Here is a 19532-nt window from a genome sequence, read left to right on the forward strand (position 1 = left end):
AGGGACCTGCGGAAGCAGTGGACTGAGTCTGGAGTAGAAACATCCAGAGCCATCGTGCACAGGCGTGTGCAGGAAATGGGCTACAGGTGCCGCATTCCCCAGGTCAAGCCACTTTTGAACCAGAAACAGCGGCAGAAGCGCCTGACCTGGGCTACAGAGAAGCAGCACTGGACTGTTGCTCAGTGGTCCAAAGTACTTTTTTCGGATGAAAGCAAATTCTGCATGTCATTCGGAAATCAAGGTGCCAGAGTCTGGAGGAAGACTGGGGAGAAGGAAATGCCAAAATGCCAGAAGTCCAGTGTCAAGTACCCACAGTCAGTGATGGTCTGGTGTGCCGTGTCAGCTGCTGGTGTTGGTCCACTGTGTTTTATCAAGGGCAGGGTCAATGCAGCTAGCTATCAGGAGATTTTGGAGCACTTCATGCTTCCATCTGCTGAAAAGCTTTATGGAGATGAAGATTTCATTTTTCAGCACGACCTGGCACCTGCTCACAGTGCCAAAACCACTGGTAAATGGTTTACTGACCATGGTATCACTGTGCTCAATTGGCCTGCCAACTCTCCTGACCTGAACCCCATGGAGAATCTGTGGGATATTGTGAAGAGAACGTTGAGAGACTCAAGACCCAACACTCTGGATGAGCTAAAGGCCGCTATCGAAGCATCCTGGGCCTCCATAAGACCTCAGCAGTGCCACAGGCTGATTGCCTCCATGCCACGCCGCATTGAAGCAGTCATTTCTGCAAAAGGATTCCCGACCAAGTATTGAGTGCATAACTGTACATGGTTATTTGAAGGTTGACGTTTTTTGTATTAAAAACACTTTTCTTTTATTGGTCGGATGAAATATGCTAATTTTGTGAGATAGGAATTTTGGGTTTTCATGAGCTGTATGTCAAAATCATCCGTATTAAGACAATAAAAGACCTGAAATATTTCAGTTAGTGTGCAATGAATCTAAAATATATGAATGTTAAACTTTCATCATGACATTATGGAAAATAATGAACTTTATCACAATATGCTAATATTTTGAGAAGGACCTGTAGACATAAACATTTTGTAGAGAAGACCACCATGGTAAATATTACAAATATACAATAACAACAACATAAAGTTAAGTTGTATTTACTTAATTGTTAAGCTGGCTCAACCTAGAGATATAAATAATCTGAAGATAGTCTAAAACAGGTTCTGCTGTCTAGCAGAGAATCTTTAGGGAGGATGTCTGAACATCAGTTGGTGTCCTAAAGCTGAAGCAGACTTGGGCTATACAGCAGGACAATGACCCAAAGCACACCAGCAAGTGTGCCTCTAAATGGCTCCTAAAAAATTAAATAAAATGAAGGTTTCAGAATGGCTTAGTCAAAGTTTGTACTTAAATCCAATTGAGATGCTGTGGCATGACCTTAACTAGGTCGTTCACATTAGAAAACTCTATAATGTAGCTATTAAAACAGTTCTGCGAAAAAGGGAGGCACAGCAATGTAAAAGACTCATTGCTAGTTATCACTACAAAAGCTGGAGCAGTGATTAGGTTTAGGGGGCAGTTACAGCTCAATTAATTACAGGCATTGCTGTTGTGTTGATGAAGTGAAGAGAAAAAACAAGAAATACTACCACACTCTGTAAAAATAATAAACAGGTCCCAAACACGACAAAATCTATACTCCGTACATTTCCTGAATACTTAACCTCTCAATAAAGGCCAGTTGGTTTGAGTCTTTTATAGGAAAAAAAAAAAAACAACAAACCACTTTTTTTAATTGAATATATGCACATTTTATTATTTGTTGGGGTGGTGTATTGTCAGTGCCTGGGAATGTAAAAAAATGGTTGCATTGGTAGCAATTCTGATTTTGCTGTTGCACAAACCTATTAAAGAAAAATAGTGAAAAACAATAATCATGAAACTGTAATGGCAAATTCACACCAGTGAATGAAAAAAAAGAAAAATCACACTGCAATCGTGATGTATTCAAAAAATACATTTTGAATGGCCCAAAAAAAGCTGAAGAGACACAGATTGCTCTGTTTACTTTAAAAGCATATGAAAAATGTGGCAAAAATACATAAATTACAAAATGTATTACAGTTACGGCATTAACAGCCAAAGAAACACAAAAACAACATAAAAAAGAACAATGTGTGTCCAGGGAGCCAGGAGGGTTAAAGTTCATCTCGGCACCACCAGAACAACAACAGAGGCAATATAATTTCACTTTGATTCACTTTTGATTCAACAGAGCATTATGACCAGAAGAAACATAATGTTCCACTTTAAGCAATTACCATGACTCATTAGGAAGCAGCTGAAGATAATAAACTTCATCACAATAATGGACTCAACGTGGTTCAGTTTACATCAGCAACACAGAGAAAGACGTTACAGCATCAAGATAGGCGGATCATATCTCTGAACAATGTACCTGATCAAATTATAGACTCACATCTGCAACAAACACGACAATTTTCCTAGCGTGGACATTTAGTGGAATCACAAAAAACATTTACATATAAAGCTTAAAATTGTGCTAGACTTAGAAACTGCATAAACCAAATTCTTCAACAGAGTAAGAATACTAGAATTTAAAGATAATAAATTTATATTTCATAATTTCTGAACTTCTGCAGCAGATAGGATGGAGAGTCAGAGGCCCAACGGAAACGCCGATGGTAGTGATCGCCTGAGGGGGGGAGAAAGAAAAGTCTGCTAATTTTAAGGTTATCAATGATGTGGAAGCAAAGAAGAAGCAGTGAAAATCTGTGCAGATGTCCAATACCTTAAAAAAGTCCAAAAATCCCTTCAACTTATTTTGTCACATAACTACAACCTGCAATGTATTTTATTGGGATTGTGTTTGATTAATCAACACAAAGTAGCTACACTAAGGGAAACTATGCAGGGTTTTCAAACCTTTCTTTACAAATAAAAATTTGAAAGGTGCGGCATGCATACCGTAAACACCCCAAAATAAAATTCAGTCAACCCATTACTAAACCATAAATAGAGTCCACCTATGTGTAACTTAATCTCAGTATAAATGCAGATGTTCTCTGAAGACCTCAGAGGTGGAGAACATAAGTGAACAAATAGCATCATGAAGACCATGGAGCACAGCAGACACATCAGGGAGAAAGTTGTGGAGAAGCTTAAAGCAGAGTTAGGTTATAAAACAACAACTCGAGCTTTAAATGTCTCACAGAGTTCTGTTCAATCCATCATCTGAAGACAGTACGGCACAGCTGTAAACCTACCAACAAACGGTCGTCCACCTAAACTGACAGGCCGGGCAAGGAGAACATTCATCAGCAAAGCAGGCAAGGGGGCCAAGTGGACACATTGTAGTGGCAGTATTATGCTGTGGGATGGTTTTCTTTAGCAGACAGGGAAGCTGGTCAGAGTGGATGGGACAATAGATGGAGCTAAATATAGGACAACCCTAAAAGAAAACCTGTTAGGGGCTAAAAAAAGACTTGAGACTGGGATTCACCTTCCAGCTGGACACTGACCCTCAACATACAGCCACAGCTACATTGGAGCAGTTTAAATCCAATCATATACATGCGTTGAAATGACCCAGTTATACTCCAGAACTGAATCCCACTGATGAGCTGTAATTCTGTTCAAATGAATCAATCTGTATCTGTATATGTATCTTTCTTGCCCCAGCATTAGAGATTGCTGAAAAGTTAACGAATTGATGCAGTCAACTGTCTCCTGTCTTTACATGCTCATTCAGGAGAAGGGATTGCTGCAAAGTCAGCAACTTCATACAATCTGCTGTGTTTCCTATGATAAAAATTAGTTGGCATAATAAACTTGACTGCAATGTTTCCTAACTAGGATTAAACTGAATTTGGATCCGTCTGTATGATTGGACTGTACTGATGTCATATCTCTGTATATAAATTGGATCTGTTTGTTTGAAGACGTTAGTTTTTAGTCGGTGCTACATGCATTAAGTGGGATTCCCTTTATTTCCTGTCCTTGACATAAGAATGACTTGTTTTAATATTTCATGACTAAAAACTCTGTTATTCCCTTCAGCAATTCAAATGAAAAAAGAGAAGTAGACATGTTCTGTTGGGCTTTGGACAAATATTACACTGCCTCGGATAGATTCGCTCCTCCCAGATCAAGCCGCAGATGTTAACGGGTCTAAACTTGGACATCCCTCTTCCCCTAGTCACTCTTCAGCTTTTCCTAGAGGATCTCAATAAGCTCCCCAGTCAGAAAGAATATGTAGTTCCTCCAGCAATTTGTGGGTTTCCGCAGCCAGGGCCTCATCTCCAGCTCCATCCTACTGTCATTCTTTAACAAGAAACCAAGATACCTGAACTCCTCTGCTTGATCCAGAGACTCAAAATACGCAAACCAGCTGCCACCCAGTGATATCAGATGGTTTATTTTCTATATATTTAATAAATTACCTGTCACTGGAGAGTAGCAGACAAGTTTATATACTGCTAACGTACTTCTTGGACGACAGGTCTATTTTGTTCATATCTAATGTTATTCGCTTACATGAAGATGCTTCATTACAGGGATGGTCCTCTGCCTGTGAAGCGATTGGATCCTCTGGTTTGCAGGCCTCCAGCATTGGTTCCTTCTTGGTTCTTACAGCCCAGTGCATTGACTGCAAACACAATCAGCCCATGTCAGATCCCTGTGGTTGCAGAATGCTTTGAAACACCTTCAGAGTGAGGATGCTACGTACAGTTTTAACTGAATCATTCAGAGCCTCCCATTCGTGGAACGGAATAGCAACCCCACTTCTTCTCCAGAGGTCATAGTTTTTCCTTTTGGTTTCATCGCATAAAACCTCTTTGGCTTCTTGCAGCTTTTGAAAATCAGCCACTGTCCAGAACAAAGAAAACACCAGAGTGTTGACATCAGAATAAGGTTTGAAAGACAGATATAAAAACACGAATATGCAGTATTCAAACCACCTGAACTTTTTTCCATTGTTATGTTGCAACCACACATTTTAAAATGTTGTATTTGGATTTTATGTGACAGACCAACACATATTGGCACATACATGTCAGGGTGAAGGAACTGGAACACACGGGTTTCAACATTTTTCAATGACATTTTATATAGGGGGGTGTGAATTTGTATCTAGGCTCCACGAGTTTTTCCCTTGCAGAACCACCTTTCACTGCAATTCAAGTTGCAAGTCTTTTGGGGTATTTCTCTACCTGCGTTGCACATCTGCAGCCTGAAAATGTTGCCCATTGTTCTCAAAGTCACTCAGATTGGATGGAAAACATTAGCCAACATCGGTTTTTAAATCTTTTCACAGATTATCGGTTGGCTTTAGGTCTGAGCATTGACTGGGTCATTTTAACACATGAATGTGCTGTGATCTAAACCATCCCACTGCAGCTCTGGCTGTATGTTTAGGGTGGTTGTCCTGCTGGTGGGTGAACCTCCGCCCCCGTCTTAAGTCTTCTGCAGCCTCTAACAGGTTTTCTTCCAGGATTGATTTGTGTTTATCTCCATCCATCTTCCCATCAACTCTAATCAGCTTCCCTGTCCCTGCTAAAGACAACCATCCCAAAGCATGATGCTGCTGGCACCATGTTTCCCAGCGGGGAGGGTGTGCAGTGTTAGTTTTCCTCCGTTTATTTTAATCTCCTTTTGGTCAGAGCTCCTTCTTCCACTTGTTTTATCCTTTCAACAATGGCTTTCTTCGTACCCTCCTTCTATTAAGGCCTGATTTGAGGAAGCACAACTAATAGACACTTGCAGGTTTTCATCACATTTACTGGAATTAATGCTTATGGGAAGTTTTCAGAAAATAGTATAGCCCTAAATAGTAAGTACTTCGAAATCTTGACAAGCTATCTTTTGTGGCTCCAGGTCAATTTTATTATGAAGGAGTGAAGAAAATGTCTCTTTGGATTGTAATGGCTGCAGACCCCTGATCTGTCTCATAAAATCCCAAGAAAACACATTGAAGGTTGTGGTTGTCACCTGACAAAAAGGGGAGGTTCAAGTTCCTTCAGCTGTTTGGAGATGGAAATTATTCCTTCTAGAGAAATCTTATACACACTACTCTGTCATTTACCTGCTGTTGGGTTGTCCAGGTGTTTATCTGGGTGACATGCTAAGGCTCTGATCTTGTATTCGCTGAGAATCTGCTCAGTCTTCAAGAAAACATACAAACACAAAAAGAATTCAGATGATTTCAATAAACAGATATTTCCTCCGACTCTCTTGCTTAGTGCACCTCAAGAACTAATCAGTGGTGTTTTTTTTATATCTAATATGGTGCAACATCTGGGTACGTGGTTAATAGATTCCTTTTCCTTGTTAAAGCACTAGTAATCTTCATTTGATCAAAAATACTTTGACTGATCAAACCTGAAATGGGCAGTTTTACACAATATAGATTTAGAATGAGGGATTTAGCCAGGGCGGCAAATAAAATAAATAATACAACCATCACTGGTAACAGTGATCAGTGCACATTGCAGTGACAAATGATTTGCCTCCTTACAGGCTTTTTGCCTCCACAACTGAGGCAAGTGAAACCTGGAGTACATTGTCATACTGTCCATTTGAAGCAGTTTCCATAGTCACATTCACCCAGACACACTTACAAGCATTCACATATTCATACATTGCAGATTGGTACACAATTCCAGGGGCACATCAACATGTGGCAGGAGGATGCTGGAATCAAACCCACAACCTTCAGAACACAACCAACTCTAACAACTGAGCCATGGTTGCTCAACAGGTCCTTTTGTCCTTTTTGACCTCCTGGATGAGTCGTCAATGTGCACTTGGAGTAAGTTTGGTAGGCCAGCCACCCCTGGAAAGGTTTGTCACTGTTCCATCCTTTCTCCATTTGTGGATAAAGGTTCTCACTGTGGTACGCTGGAGTTCAAAAGCTTCAGAGATGACTTTATACACATTTCCAGACTGATAGATGTCAACGGTTCTACAAGCCAGCCTTGAATCAGGCACGGGTGTAGTAAAATTGTATCAGTTCTCCAAACAAATTAGGTTAATCGCAGTAATATTTATATTTAGTCATTTGTAAGAGGCCAAATACTTTTTTACAGCACTTTATTAAAGGAAGTCAGCTGCATTCAGGTTTGGCTTCTGTATTACTCTAACTTGGATTACTTATGATATTTAGCTATATTTTCCAGTTCTGGTTGTTGCTATTGCCAGACTTTCAGCTGTCAGTTACCTGCATCTCTATCAATTTGCTGATGCACCTTCTACTAAAAAAGCTGACATATGGTTGGTTTTATGTCGTTGTGAAGCAACAGGTTTCACATAAATTCTCTTTGAACAAAAAATAAGTATTGAATCTTTAAATAACAACCATCTGACTTCTTGGTTGTTGATCATCAGACAATATTCTGTCTCTATATAGTTATTAGCTGTTAGAGTAATATATTTTAATTTGTAATGCAAATATGTAATTTGTCCCAGGAAATAGACAGAGCCTTGAGTTATCCACTGACAACTTACCGATGACAGTTCATCACATCCTAACAACCCGTAGTAATCCTCCAAGTCCTCCGCTTTACGACCAAAAACAGCCTCCATGAGCTATAAGAAAAACGTTTATGGTCGCTTTTTAACGCACCTTGATGCAGCTGCGTCAGAGTACAGCTGTTCAGTTCAGGGACTGGTCTACCTCGGCTTCTCCTCAAACGTTACAGTGTTTCAGATAAAACTGTTTACGCTTAAGAGACATTTAAACTGAAAATGTCAATCAAGATCTCTTCTGTTGGAATAAACATGTCCCTTCGTTTTTCCTGTGACGTATGCTGCATTCAGGTGTTTACGTAAAAGCCTCTATAAGACAAGTGTATTCACTGGCATATGCAATTTAAACAGAAACTATGTATTAGTTTTATGCTTAGAAAACCATTGTGCAAATGTGTACAAATGTTATTATTTAACATTTCTTAGTTTAACCCACATTTTATCATTAGAAGGTTAGACGTTTGCGTTTCTATTCCATTTCTATAGTTTCTGCGATTACTTCCTGGGTTTAACGGATTCTTCCGGCAGCGTTTGAACGCAGCATTAATTTGTTACTGTTTAATGTCACAGCCTCACAATGGGGACGTTCCGCTCGTTTATATTGGCGGAGAGCACATCACGTGACGACAGCTGTCCTAGAGGAAGGAGCAGCGCAGAGGGTCTGTGGGCTGAAGATGGCGGACAGAGAGAAAGCTCTCGCAACGGTCTGTTCAGGCGCCTCTAAGATGGACGAACCTGTCGCGAAAAGGTCTAAATTCAGTCCGTTGACCAACCACGGACCTAAATCCACCGAAACGGACCATCTCTCGTGCGTTTCCGCGGCCATTGAGAGCCGGGAGATTGCGGGGAATTGTGCGCAGCCAGCGGAGAAGAAGGAAGCGAAGCCGGTGATGATGGCGGTGGAGCAGGCCCCGGCATCGCGAGGCGGGGACAACAATGGTCTAAGTCTGCCGGTCTCCGAGCCGCACAAACCAGCCGGGAAACTAGGCGACAGCACCGCCTTTGGTGCAACTGAGGAAGGTGCCGGTATGTGGAACGATTGACATCACTTACAGGGGAGCTCTGGTTGGCTTACGAACTCAATCAAATCACCAGCTAGCTGGTTGGGTTATTACGACAGCGAAACTGTATTTATTTTCTTCTTTTAATTAAGTACCCTAATAGATTTTTTTTCTGGAATTTTTACTTGGTTGTCTAATGAACAGAAAACCTTCTGCAGTATTTGGGAATTTTATACGTTTTTTTCAATGGCACTAAACTTCAATGCCAAGTTAGTGTCGGTTAGCCGGTGTAACGCTGAATTCTGTAGCACCGTTAGTGTGAGATTCGGCTTGCTGCTGCACTGCCTTTGCAGAAATGTTTTGTAACCCTTTCTCATAATTTTGGCAAAGTTTATTGATATTACAGTAATTATAATTTATTATTAACCACAACACTGTAATGTTTAGACATGACCATATCTTAATATACCCTGGCTTAATTCGCGTTTTCGTACCTACACATTGCTATTTCGTCCCTTCCTATTGCATTTTGTCCCTATGTACTGAAACGATAGATTACTTTGTTTTTCATTGTATTAAAGTATTTTAAAGAACTCTGACCATTTTTCAGTTATTTTCAGCCTTCTCTCTTTCACAGATTTTGTTTTCTCTCTGTTCAGATTTTCTTGGACACGACAACATGCCTCCCAATGGTCTTGCTGTCACACCAGAGCACATTGATGAGGAAGATGACAGATCTTCACATGCAAGCTCCAGTGACTGGACTCCTCAACCGCAAATAAGTAACTGAGAGAATTTTACTGTCACTGTCTACAACAAAGTTTTAGTTGTTGTTTTTACCCATCTAATGGAATGTTTTAGGATTTTTAAAACTAAGATGGTATCGTCTGTAAGTGGCATAAACATTTGTTTAGTTTTTTTTTTTTGTCATGTTCCATCTGTTAACAGGTTCTTACAGTTACATCCAGCAACACATCAGAGAGACCGATCCTAGGGCTATTCTGAGGGATTTGCTTCCTGAAACCATACTTCCCCCAGATTTAGATGACATGACATTATGGCAGATAATTATCAACATTTCAGAGCCTCCAAAAAGAAGAAAACGAAAGGATGTTAACACCTTGGAAGATGTGGTCAAGCTGCTTCATGAAAGCAAAAGGATCCTAGTTCTGACTGGAGCTGGTGTATGCATTTGCAGTTATTATATTTATACCTTTTGCAAAAAAGAAAAAAAAAATTTAAAATGTTATTAGAAGTTAAAAATTCACTATGTTGTCTGTATGTTTTTAGGTGTCCGTTTCATGTGGAATACCAGACTTTCGCTCCAGAGATGGAATTTACGCACGACTTGCTGTAGATTTTCCTGACCTTCCAGATCCTCAATCTATGTTTGATATTGAATACTTCAGAAGAGACCCCAGACCCTTTTTCAAGTTTGCCAAGGTTTGTTCAGAACTTCTCTTTGCTTTCTAATATTTTTTCTAAAATAATTAGACAGAAATTATTTGATGGCCACTGAAGAGAGGCCCCTTGCACAGCAGGGATAATATGCATTAATACACTGTTTTATTTTGACTGTGTACTGATTTTATTTCCTGACGAGATTTTATCCATAAAGATCCTCTGAATAAACATGTGCAGGAAAGCTTTTTTTTTTTTTTATTCCCAGTCTTGCTTAAATAAAATGTAACACATTTACCAAAAAAATGCTATGGGTTGTCTAAAATGACTCAACAAATTTAGCTGGCTTTCATTTAAAGTTTCTGTACTTATATGTATAAAGTTTAATCAATTGTTTAGACCTCAGTGGAAAGTTATGCTTTTGTGTTTTCAGTTAAAGCTGAATGTGTTTGTATTCTTGCAGGAGATCTTCCCCGGCCAGTTTCAGCCTTCGCCCTGTCACAGATTTATATCTATGCTGGATAAACAAGGGAAGCTGCTACGCAATTACACACAAAACATTGATACGTTGGAGCAAGTGGCCGGAGTTCAACGGATCATCCAGTGCCATGGTGAGTTTTTATTTTATTTGCTGTATAAGTTGTATCTATACGGTGGTAAAACAGAATATATAGATTCCTTCTGTCATTTCAGGATCATTTGCGACTGCATCCTGTCTTGTCTGTAAACACAAGGTGGACTGTGAAGCAATAAGGGCCGACATCCTTAGTCAGGTATTTATTAATAACAAATTGGTCCAGGATGCCTCGTTCACATGCAGTACAGGGAGATGTATCAAAAATGGTCAAATAGGTTTATTGTAAAACACTCAGGTGCTCTACGATCTTGTGAATGAGTTAGAAACACACCTCTTCTGTTCCACATTGGAAATGTTTTAGCTCTCTCGTTTGTATGTTTGCCTTAATTGTTAGGAAAACTTTTTAATGCCAAGAATTGTTTGCAATCTTTATGAGGAAAAATGAGAGAATCTGGGAATTGTCTGAAGTTACAGACATTTCCGCAGTTTCCACTGCAGATATTTGACTCGCTCAATGGGTGCCTGTGCAGTCTGGCAAAGTATGGAAGTTACTTTTAGTGTTTTTTGGGTTTGCATAAGTATGGGAAAACTTTATTTAAAACATTTATTTCCAGGCTGTATCCCATAGATCTTGTCTAAACATTTCATCCATCAATCATCTAGTTGCTGAGCCATAAATGTATTTATTCATTTGTCTATGAACCGTTTTTGTCAGTTTTTTAGGATGAGATTTTCAGTGAAAAATTTAAAGTTTTTGTTTATTAGCCATGGGTCTATTTTGCTTTGAGTTTAATATGATAGTTAGTTGGGCCACAAACATTCAGCCACGTTTTACTCAATTGTTGACTTGGGCACAGCTGATCATTAACCTCGGCTAAATACAGCACAGGTTTTAAGAAGCTTCTTGTTTGTGTTTCTGGGAATAGACAAAAAACATTTTCTAGACCAACAGAATGGAAATACTTAATCTACAAAGTTAGGAAACTGTTCATCTTTCTTCTATTGATGTAAACGTCTGAGTTACTTTTTGGTATCTACAAGAATTTGTTGTTTTCTTCTTTTTCATTAAAATATCAACTTTCACATTAATTAATTCAATAATTTTTCATTTTTATTTGGGGAAGAAAAAGTTCTCTTAATGGTGATTTTGGCTTGCAGTGCAAGAACTTTTGACCCGACTGTCATAGTTTATGTTGACAGGTCCAAACAGCCCCACTGTCCTCTTCATCTGTCCAGAACTCCATTCTTCTTGTTTGGCTTTTCATAGTTTCCATATTGAAAGCCCTTAATACTAAAATATGATCTAAATCTATAGCGAACTCTTCCTATTTGTAGTATTTTTAAAATGGGTTAATAAGGACCGATGACTCTTGACATTTGAGTCTGGAGTAGCATGGAGAACTGACTGTACTCATGTGGAGGAAGCTTGTTTTCAGAGTTTATGTCCTTCAGATTACTCAGGTCCACTGCACAGTAAAACACTGTAAATAACACTTGCACCAGATATTTCTCTAATGAACCCTTTTTCACTCAGTTATGTAACGTTTTAGATATCCTGACTGTTTGCATTGAAACAATCTTACTTTTGGTGGTATAGAGAGTTGGTTTTTGTATTTTTTTGTGACATTTTTGAGACTAATAAAACCGAGAGATTGATATGTAAATTCTCAGGAGCATGGTGTTAATGATGACCAGTACACGTAGAAACTAACTAGAATTCCTAATGAGCTGTAGTACTAACAAACAGTCCTCCTGCAGGTTGTCCCTCGCTGTCCCCGGTGTCCAGATATTCCTCTGGCCATCATGAAACCAGACATCGTCTTCTTTGGGGAAAACCTTCCAGAACTGTTTCACAGAGCCATGAAGCAGGACAAAGATGAGGTGGACCTTCTTATTGTCATCGGCTCGTCTCTAAAGGTCCGACCAGTTGCCCTCATCCCAAGTACGTTTTACTGAAGTGTATTTATTTATTTATTTATGGCGTTTGTGAGGTTTTTGTTTTATCTAATAACCAACACACAATAAGCTGATTTTTTATTTTCTTGTCTTCAACCAGACTCCATTCCTCATGAAGTGCCTCAGGTTCTGATCAACAGGGAGCCGCTGCCTCATCTAAATTTTGATGTGGAGCTACTGGGGGACTGTGACGGCATTATCAACGAGCTCTGTCATCGATTGGGTGGAGACTTTGAACAGCTCCGCTGCAACACTCCAAGACTCACTGAGATCACAGAGAAACCTCCCCGGTTAACAGAACAACCACCAAGTGAGGAAATGTCTGCTTCCAGCGATGCACCTCAGGAGGAGCTCAAGCTGCCCCATACAGATCCAGTAAACACGCCTTCGGAGGAGATGGAGAGCACGAATGTCACAGAAACTGCCAGTAGCAAAGTAACACCTTTAGAGCCTTGTTCAAACGCTCGGTGTCCAAGAGCGGACACTGCTGAGTCCCCGGAATCACAGAAAGAGGACGTAGCTAAAGATGGTGCAGCTGAAGCGAAGAGCCAAACCTCAAAGCTGGAAACTCGAAAGCGATTCTGGATGAGTCGAGTCAGCAGAAGTCCAATAAGCAAACGCCTTGAAGGTGGGTTATAGAGACATGGGAAGATGAGCCATGTTACAAAGATGTGCAAGAACATTTAATGAGCTATAAACCTGCTCACCTCAATGTTTTTACACTTAAAGGGATACTTTAGATTTTTGACATGTGAGTGTTATTGTCCTACCTGTTGTCACCTGATGAGACGTCGTAGCGAGTTTGTAGGAAATCTAATCAAGCCTCAGAGTGGCAGATTGTTCTGCTGAGCAAACTGTGACAAATTTAACATCATCCTATGAAACTTTATTAGGTACGTGTTTCTGTTACTGGGTTGGACCCCCTTCTGCCTTCAGAGCTGCTCCTAATACTTTGTGGCCTGGATTCAACAAGGTGTCAGAAACATTGCTCAGACATTCTGGTCCATATTGACTTGGTGGCATCACACTCTTGCTGCTCTGTTGGATTGAGATCTGTTGACTGTGGTCAAGAAACCAGTTTGAGATGATGGGGGCTGGTGCCTCCAGCGGTCTTGGGGCAAGAGATGGGGAATACCCTGGACAGTTCGCCAGTCAATCAACAGAGACAAAATATTTGCCTCTGGGAATTTTACTAATTGAGGTACTTGAATCATTCAAGTAATCATTTCAGCTCCGTTGGACAGTTTTTAATGTGGTATTGGTCCGATAAGTAAAACTGGGCCGATATTAACAACCAATGTTTATTTCCATCTTGCCCTTTGTGTCGAAAGGGTAGCAATAGTATCGCATTTCTTTATCACGCTACCCTGATTTCTTAAAAAAAAAAAAAAATCCGAACTATCCCTCTAACATGACAAAAACTTTCAAGTCCAGAACAATGAGTAGATTCTGATAGATTCTGTGGTTCTCTACAGGGGTTCAGTACCTGTTCCAAGCACCAAATCGATACATCTTCCATGGGGCCGAAGTGTACTCCGACTCTGAGGATGAGACGTCGAGCTCCTGCGGAAGTGACAGTGACGGGTCCGACTGCAGTCACGAAGGGGTGGAGGACTGCAGCGAACCCGAGGAGGCCGTCAGGTTGCCCATTGAAGAGACGTGCCACAGAGACTCATTACAGCTAAATTCAGCCGATGAGGCGACATCAAGTGTGCCGACAGACAATAAGACTGAGAGGACCACACATCTTTAGGTGTTCAAAGTCTCCATTTGACAAAGCACTAACTTTCTGTTTTTTATGAGACATAAATATGTTCCTATATTTTTGGCTTGTCATACTTGCGGTTATTTTTCATAAAGCTGAAATAGCATCACACACAAAGCAGGTCTGTTCTTGTTCAGTTTGGTCATGTCTGTCTAAACCTTCATACACTGTACTAGATACTGCAGTACAGAAGCATTTCTGCTTTCGTTTCTTTATATTTCTCTCCTTAACTTTTGTTTTTGCATCCATATTTCTTTTTCTAAATTCACCCAATGTTCCTGCAACAACACTATATTCAGCTTTGGCTCCTAAATTACCCTGCCTATGACATCATAGCATGATCATCTGTAGTCTACTGCAGTGTTTTTCAGCCCTGGTCCTCCAGGCACATTGCCCTGCAGGTTTAAGATGTTTCTCTGCTTCAGCATACCTGATGCAGATGAATCAGAATCAGCTTTATTGCCAGGTTTGTACATACAAACAGGGTTGATTATCTGAATCAGGTGTGCTGAAGCAGAGAAACATCTCAAACCTGCAGGCTAGCATGCCTTGAGAACCAGGGTTGGAAAACACTGGTTTAATGTTTCTGGATGGGGAGCATGTACGTATAGGAGCCTGCTGTGTGTTTATTAGTGGCTTCTGAGGGTTTCAGGCACATAAATTATTTGTTGCTCTGTTCTACGTGTTACTCTGCATGCAATATGAAGTCCAGCTTTCCCTTTTTCTAGGGTGAATTATAGAAAAAGAACAGTACTCTTTGATTTCAGACCAAAGAACACATTATCGGCTCACTGACTTGTGGTTTTGTATGTCTGACCTTTAAATCTTTGGGGGATAAAATGTAACTTTGAGGTGTTCCTTGTGACATCTGGCAGCTACTTTTATGGTCAAGCCTCTTATTTTTATATTTGGGTTTGAGACATACTCAGCAAAGGGTAGATGGTAGATTTTAATTTGTATAAAGTTATACTAGAGATTTTATATGGAGGGGAGATTTGGCTATAGTAAGCTGTAGAGATATACTCTAATCCAAAATGGCACTTTTCCTTTCCTGTCTGTATGACAACGGTGTTGTTGCCTAAATTCTTAGGAGGTAAAGGAGATAAATGCCTGTTAAATCTTGGAAGATTGTCTAAAACAAAACAATCCATGTGCTTTTTGGAAAATAATGTTTTGTTAACCAGATTTTAAGAAATGCTTTCATATAATTGTTTCTCATCTGGGATTCTGAGTAAACAAAGAAAGATATAGCTCTCTTATTTTGTTTTGTTTTTTCCATCTTCAACATATCACCTTTTACACGCAGTTCTAAGTACATCAAAAGCTAACATTCATTCAAGGCATTTATTTTCCTCTGCATGAAAAATAAGTCATTTAGAATGATGTGACCATGATGAAAATTACGTTTTTGTCGGCAGATAAAAACAAAATGAAATTATCAGAGGCGATTAAATCCAATCAGATCTGATTATTAGCTGTGAGGAAAGATGATTCTTTCTGGTTTTTCGATGCAACAGCTGCAGATGTTGCATCGATGCAAGTAAACATGAGACCGGAAAGACAAAAAGGCAGACAGGCAGTTCCAGCTTACAGACTTATTGCCTCATTGTCACACTTAAATGTTTCAGATCACAAAATAAATCCTAATATCAGACAGATAACCTGAATAAACAGTGTAAGGATTCTGGTTATTGATTAATGAATATTTATCAAAAATTATAATCAAAAATCCTAACTCAGCAAAATTATTTTGTTTACCAAAAACCATTGCTTACAAATAGAAATCAAAGAAGTCCTCTGGTGTGAATATAAATTATTACAATTAGTTAATTCTCATTAATAATTGTTAATTATTAACCAAAACCACGCTAATTGTCATTGTTTAATCAGCCGCTTCACCAATCGGTGGGGGAACTTTGACCTTATTTTGACAGATAAATCGCTCTTGCATGCAGTTAGGCATGTAGACATGGTCCAGACAATCTGCTGCAGTTCAAACTGAGCATCAGAATGGGTAAGAAAGGTGATTTAAGTGACTTTGAACGTGGCATGGTTGTTGGTGCCACTCAGGCTGGTCTGAGTATTTCAGAAACTGCTGATCTAATGGGATTTTCACGCACTACCAATCTCTAGGGTTTACAGAAAATGGTCCGAAAAAGAGAAAATATTCAGTGAGCAGCAGTTCTGTGGGCGTAAATGCCTTGTTGATACCAGAAGTCAGAGGAGAATGGCCAGACTGGTTCCAGCTGATAGAAAGGCAACAGTAACTCAAATAACCGCTCGTTACAATCAAGGCATGCAGAAGAGCATCTCTGAATGCACAACACGTGGAACCTTGAGGCGGATGGGCTACAGCAGCAGAAGACCACACCGGGTGCCACTCCTGTCAGCTAAGAACAGGAAACTGAGGCTGCAGTTCACACAGGCTCACCAAAATTGGACAATAGAAGATTGAAAAAACGTTGCCTGGTCTGATGAGTCTCAATTTCTGCTGCAACATTCAGATGGTCGGGTCTGAATTTGGCTCAACAACATGAAAGCATGGATCCATCCTTCCTTGTATCAATGGTTCAGGCTGGTGGTGGTGGTATAATGGTGTGGGGGATATTTTCTTGGCACACTTTGGGCCCCTTAGTACCAATTGAACATCGTGTCAACGCCACAGCCTACCTGAGTATTGTTGCTGACCATGTCCATCCCTTTATGACCACAGTGTACCCATCTTCTGATGGTTACTTCCAGCAGGATAACGCGCCATGTCATAAAGCATGAATCATCTCAGACTGGTTTCTTGAACATGATAATGAGTTCACTGTAAAATGGTCTCCACAGTCACCAGATCTCAGTCCAACAGAGCACCTTTGGGATGTGGTGGAACGGGAGATTCGCATCATGGATGTGCAGCCGATAAATCTGCAGCATCTGTGTGATGCTATCATGTCAATATGGACCAAACTCTCTGAGGAATGTTTCCAGTACCTTGTTGAATCTATGCCACGAAGGATTAGGGCAGTTCTGAGGGCCAAAGGGGGTCCAACCCGGTCCTAGCAAGGTGTACCTAATAAAGTGGCCGGTGTGTGTATGTGAAAATTCACTGAAACATTTAGCCCTGATATAATTACTACTCTGGTTCATAAACCTTCACCTAACTAACAAGCACCATTACAACTACACAAAGGGGATGAAACTGACTACCTAATAGTAATAGTTAAAGAAAATATTTGCGCGTTGAGTGTCTATGAAGATGAAACCAGCAGTTTTATGGACAAAATGTGCAACTTGGAAACAGAAGCCCTGCTTGTGTGCTGATGTCTCGATTTTCTGCGATCAGCTGGTAGACGGTGGGCTGCATCCTTAGCCCCTAGCCGCTGATTGCCCCAAGTCTCAAAGGGTCATAAAACTCTGAGGTGGGAACTCAGTGGAAAAACTCCAGTAATAACACTGGGACAAAGGAGTGGTTAGGCCACGAGGCCTGGGACCGCAGCTGCTTTGAATAGAAAACTTTTAAAAGTCCAACTTCAAACTCCTGGTTGATTTTGGATCAGCCAGACAAAAACTGCCCAGATCTCTAAATACACCTATCCAATTTAATATTAAAAAAAGAACAAAATTACTTTGACGTTGATTTCTTCTCTCCATCAGTTGAGGATGGATCGTAGGTCTGAAGAAAACGGGGGGATCAACTCAAAAACGGTAAATGTCTCATCCGTCCAACAGGCAAAATATGAGGAACCGTTGCAGTCGACTGAATCAACAAGGAGGAAAACTCATCTCCCTGGCAACAAACTTCTATGGGTTTTCACCTGCACCAAAGTGTCGGCGGGGTTTTCCATCGGTATATGAATCTTCTTACCTTCTTGTATTAGACAGAATTCCAGCTTCCAAGCACTTCTGGGAATGGCCGCGTGGAGGAAAAAAGTAACTCGCCTGCGCGTTTCTGTCGCTCCAGATATGGGCCTCCGTTGCATCGTCCTGTGAGACATGCTGGAAATGGCAACGAAAGTTCAGTTTCCGTGGGTTTTATAGTTCTGATGACGTCAGCTTTGATGTCCATCACTGCAACGAAGACTGAGCTGCGCATGTTGAACTGCGCAGCCCAGTCGACCCAAATGGATGACAAAAAAAAAGAACTTTCCCCGGACTGACTGGTCAATAAAAATTAATCCTACAGCTCAACAACCTGTTACCCAGAACAATTAAAGTCCTGCAGGCCTAAGTTGCCTCAGTTAGTCAGTGTTCAAGCCTGGCAATAATTGCATCCATGGGAGAATTTCATGGCGAAAATCACCTTTGCTGAAAAAATAAACATTTTGATGATCCCCAATACTTTTTTCAAGGGTGTGAGTCCCATTACATTGAGGATGAAACAAAGCATTTCAGAAAAAGAACATCAAACCAACTGCCAAACATTGTGGTAAAAGTGTGTTATCCAGGGTCTGCTTTGCTTCTTCAGGATCTGTTATTTATTGAACCGTGAATTCTCTCTACCATAAAATCCTGAAGGAGGATGTCACAGCTATCAGGTTGTCAACCTTAAACTAAAGCACACTTGAGTTGTGCATCAGGACAGTAGGACAGTGATTCAAATCACACCAGCAAGTCCACCTCTGAACAAACAAAACGAAGGTTTTAGAGTGGCCTAATCAAAGTCCGGACTTAAATCAGAGTGAGCTGCTGGGGTATGATCCTTAACAGGCTGTTAATGCTCAAACACCCTCCAATTTGACTACCATAAATTGAAACAATTCTGCAAAGAAGAGTGGCTCATAATTCCTCCAAAGCGATGTAAAAGAATCATTGCCAGTTATTTCTTGACCGAACCAAAACCTTTTGTCAGCTAATGCATTTTTCAACAGCACCAAGGTATGTACATCACTCTGCACTTAACTGAATTACTCACCTGAAACAAGGTCAAGCTGAATGGAAACATTACAGCAGCCAATGAGTCCAAACCCCTTACCTCATGTCAAATATAAGTTGATGAGAGCTGATCTCCACAGCTGTATGCTGCATTCAGGTACAGCTGGGACACTAGGATGTCAAAATACTAAAACAACTCCAAAGTGATATAAACATGATTTATTCTCAAATATGGGCACATTGGTCTTATATTGTTATATAATCTATTCTGGGATTGGCTATGCCTGCTGATACTACCTTATCCATTAAAAGAAACACAACCTGATCTCCAGACAGTTTTATACGTTCCACTTTTTTAGGTATTTGAAGATAAAAATTTTTATTAATTTAAAAAATTGAAAAAGATTCTTAAACTGCAGACCGATGTAAAAAAAAAACTATAATGTATATATAT

The 19532-nt window shown here is 40.2% G+C and overlaps 2 protein-coding genes across 2 annotated transcripts; one reads left to right on the forward strand and one right to left on the reverse strand.

Annotated features, from left to right (window-relative positions):
- Window positions 1-1764: 1764 nt before the first annotated feature.
- On the reverse strand, window positions 1765-7805 carry dnajc12 (DnaJ (Hsp40) homolog, subfamily C, member 12). Its single transcript, XM_047351689.1, has 5 exons — window positions 7498-7805; window positions 6077-6155; window positions 4721-4860; window positions 4528-4639; window positions 1765-2686 (listed from the first exon to the last, which is right to left on the reverse strand). The coding sequence occupies exons 1-5, from the start codon at window positions 7573-7575 to the stop codon at window positions 2604-2606; spliced, it is 492 nt and encodes a 163-aa protein (XP_047207645.1). The 5' UTR covers window positions 7576-7805; the 3' UTR covers window positions 1765-2603.
- A 232-nt stretch (window positions 7806-8037) lies between these two features.
- Window positions 8038-15477, forward strand: sirt1 (sirtuin 1). The gene is made up of 9 exons (XM_047351688.1): window positions 8038-8544; window positions 9179-9301; window positions 9468-9703; window positions 9810-9962; window positions 10384-10531; window positions 10614-10693; window positions 12256-12439; window positions 12554-13081; window positions 13929-15477. Exons 1-9 carry the CDS (start codon window positions 8193-8195, stop codon window positions 14204-14206), a joined length of 2082 nt encoding a protein of 693 aa, XP_047207644.1. The 5' UTR covers window positions 8038-8192; the 3' UTR covers window positions 14207-15477.
- Window positions 15478-19532: the final 4055 nt, after the last annotated feature.

This window comes from Girardinichthys multiradiatus, chromosome 22 (genome assembly GCF_021462225.1).
Source record: "Girardinichthys multiradiatus isolate DD_20200921_A chromosome 22, DD_fGirMul_XY1, whole genome shotgun sequence".
In the NCBI taxonomy this organism is placed as follows: Eukaryota; Metazoa; Chordata; class Actinopteri; order Cyprinodontiformes; family Goodeidae; genus Girardinichthys; species Girardinichthys multiradiatus.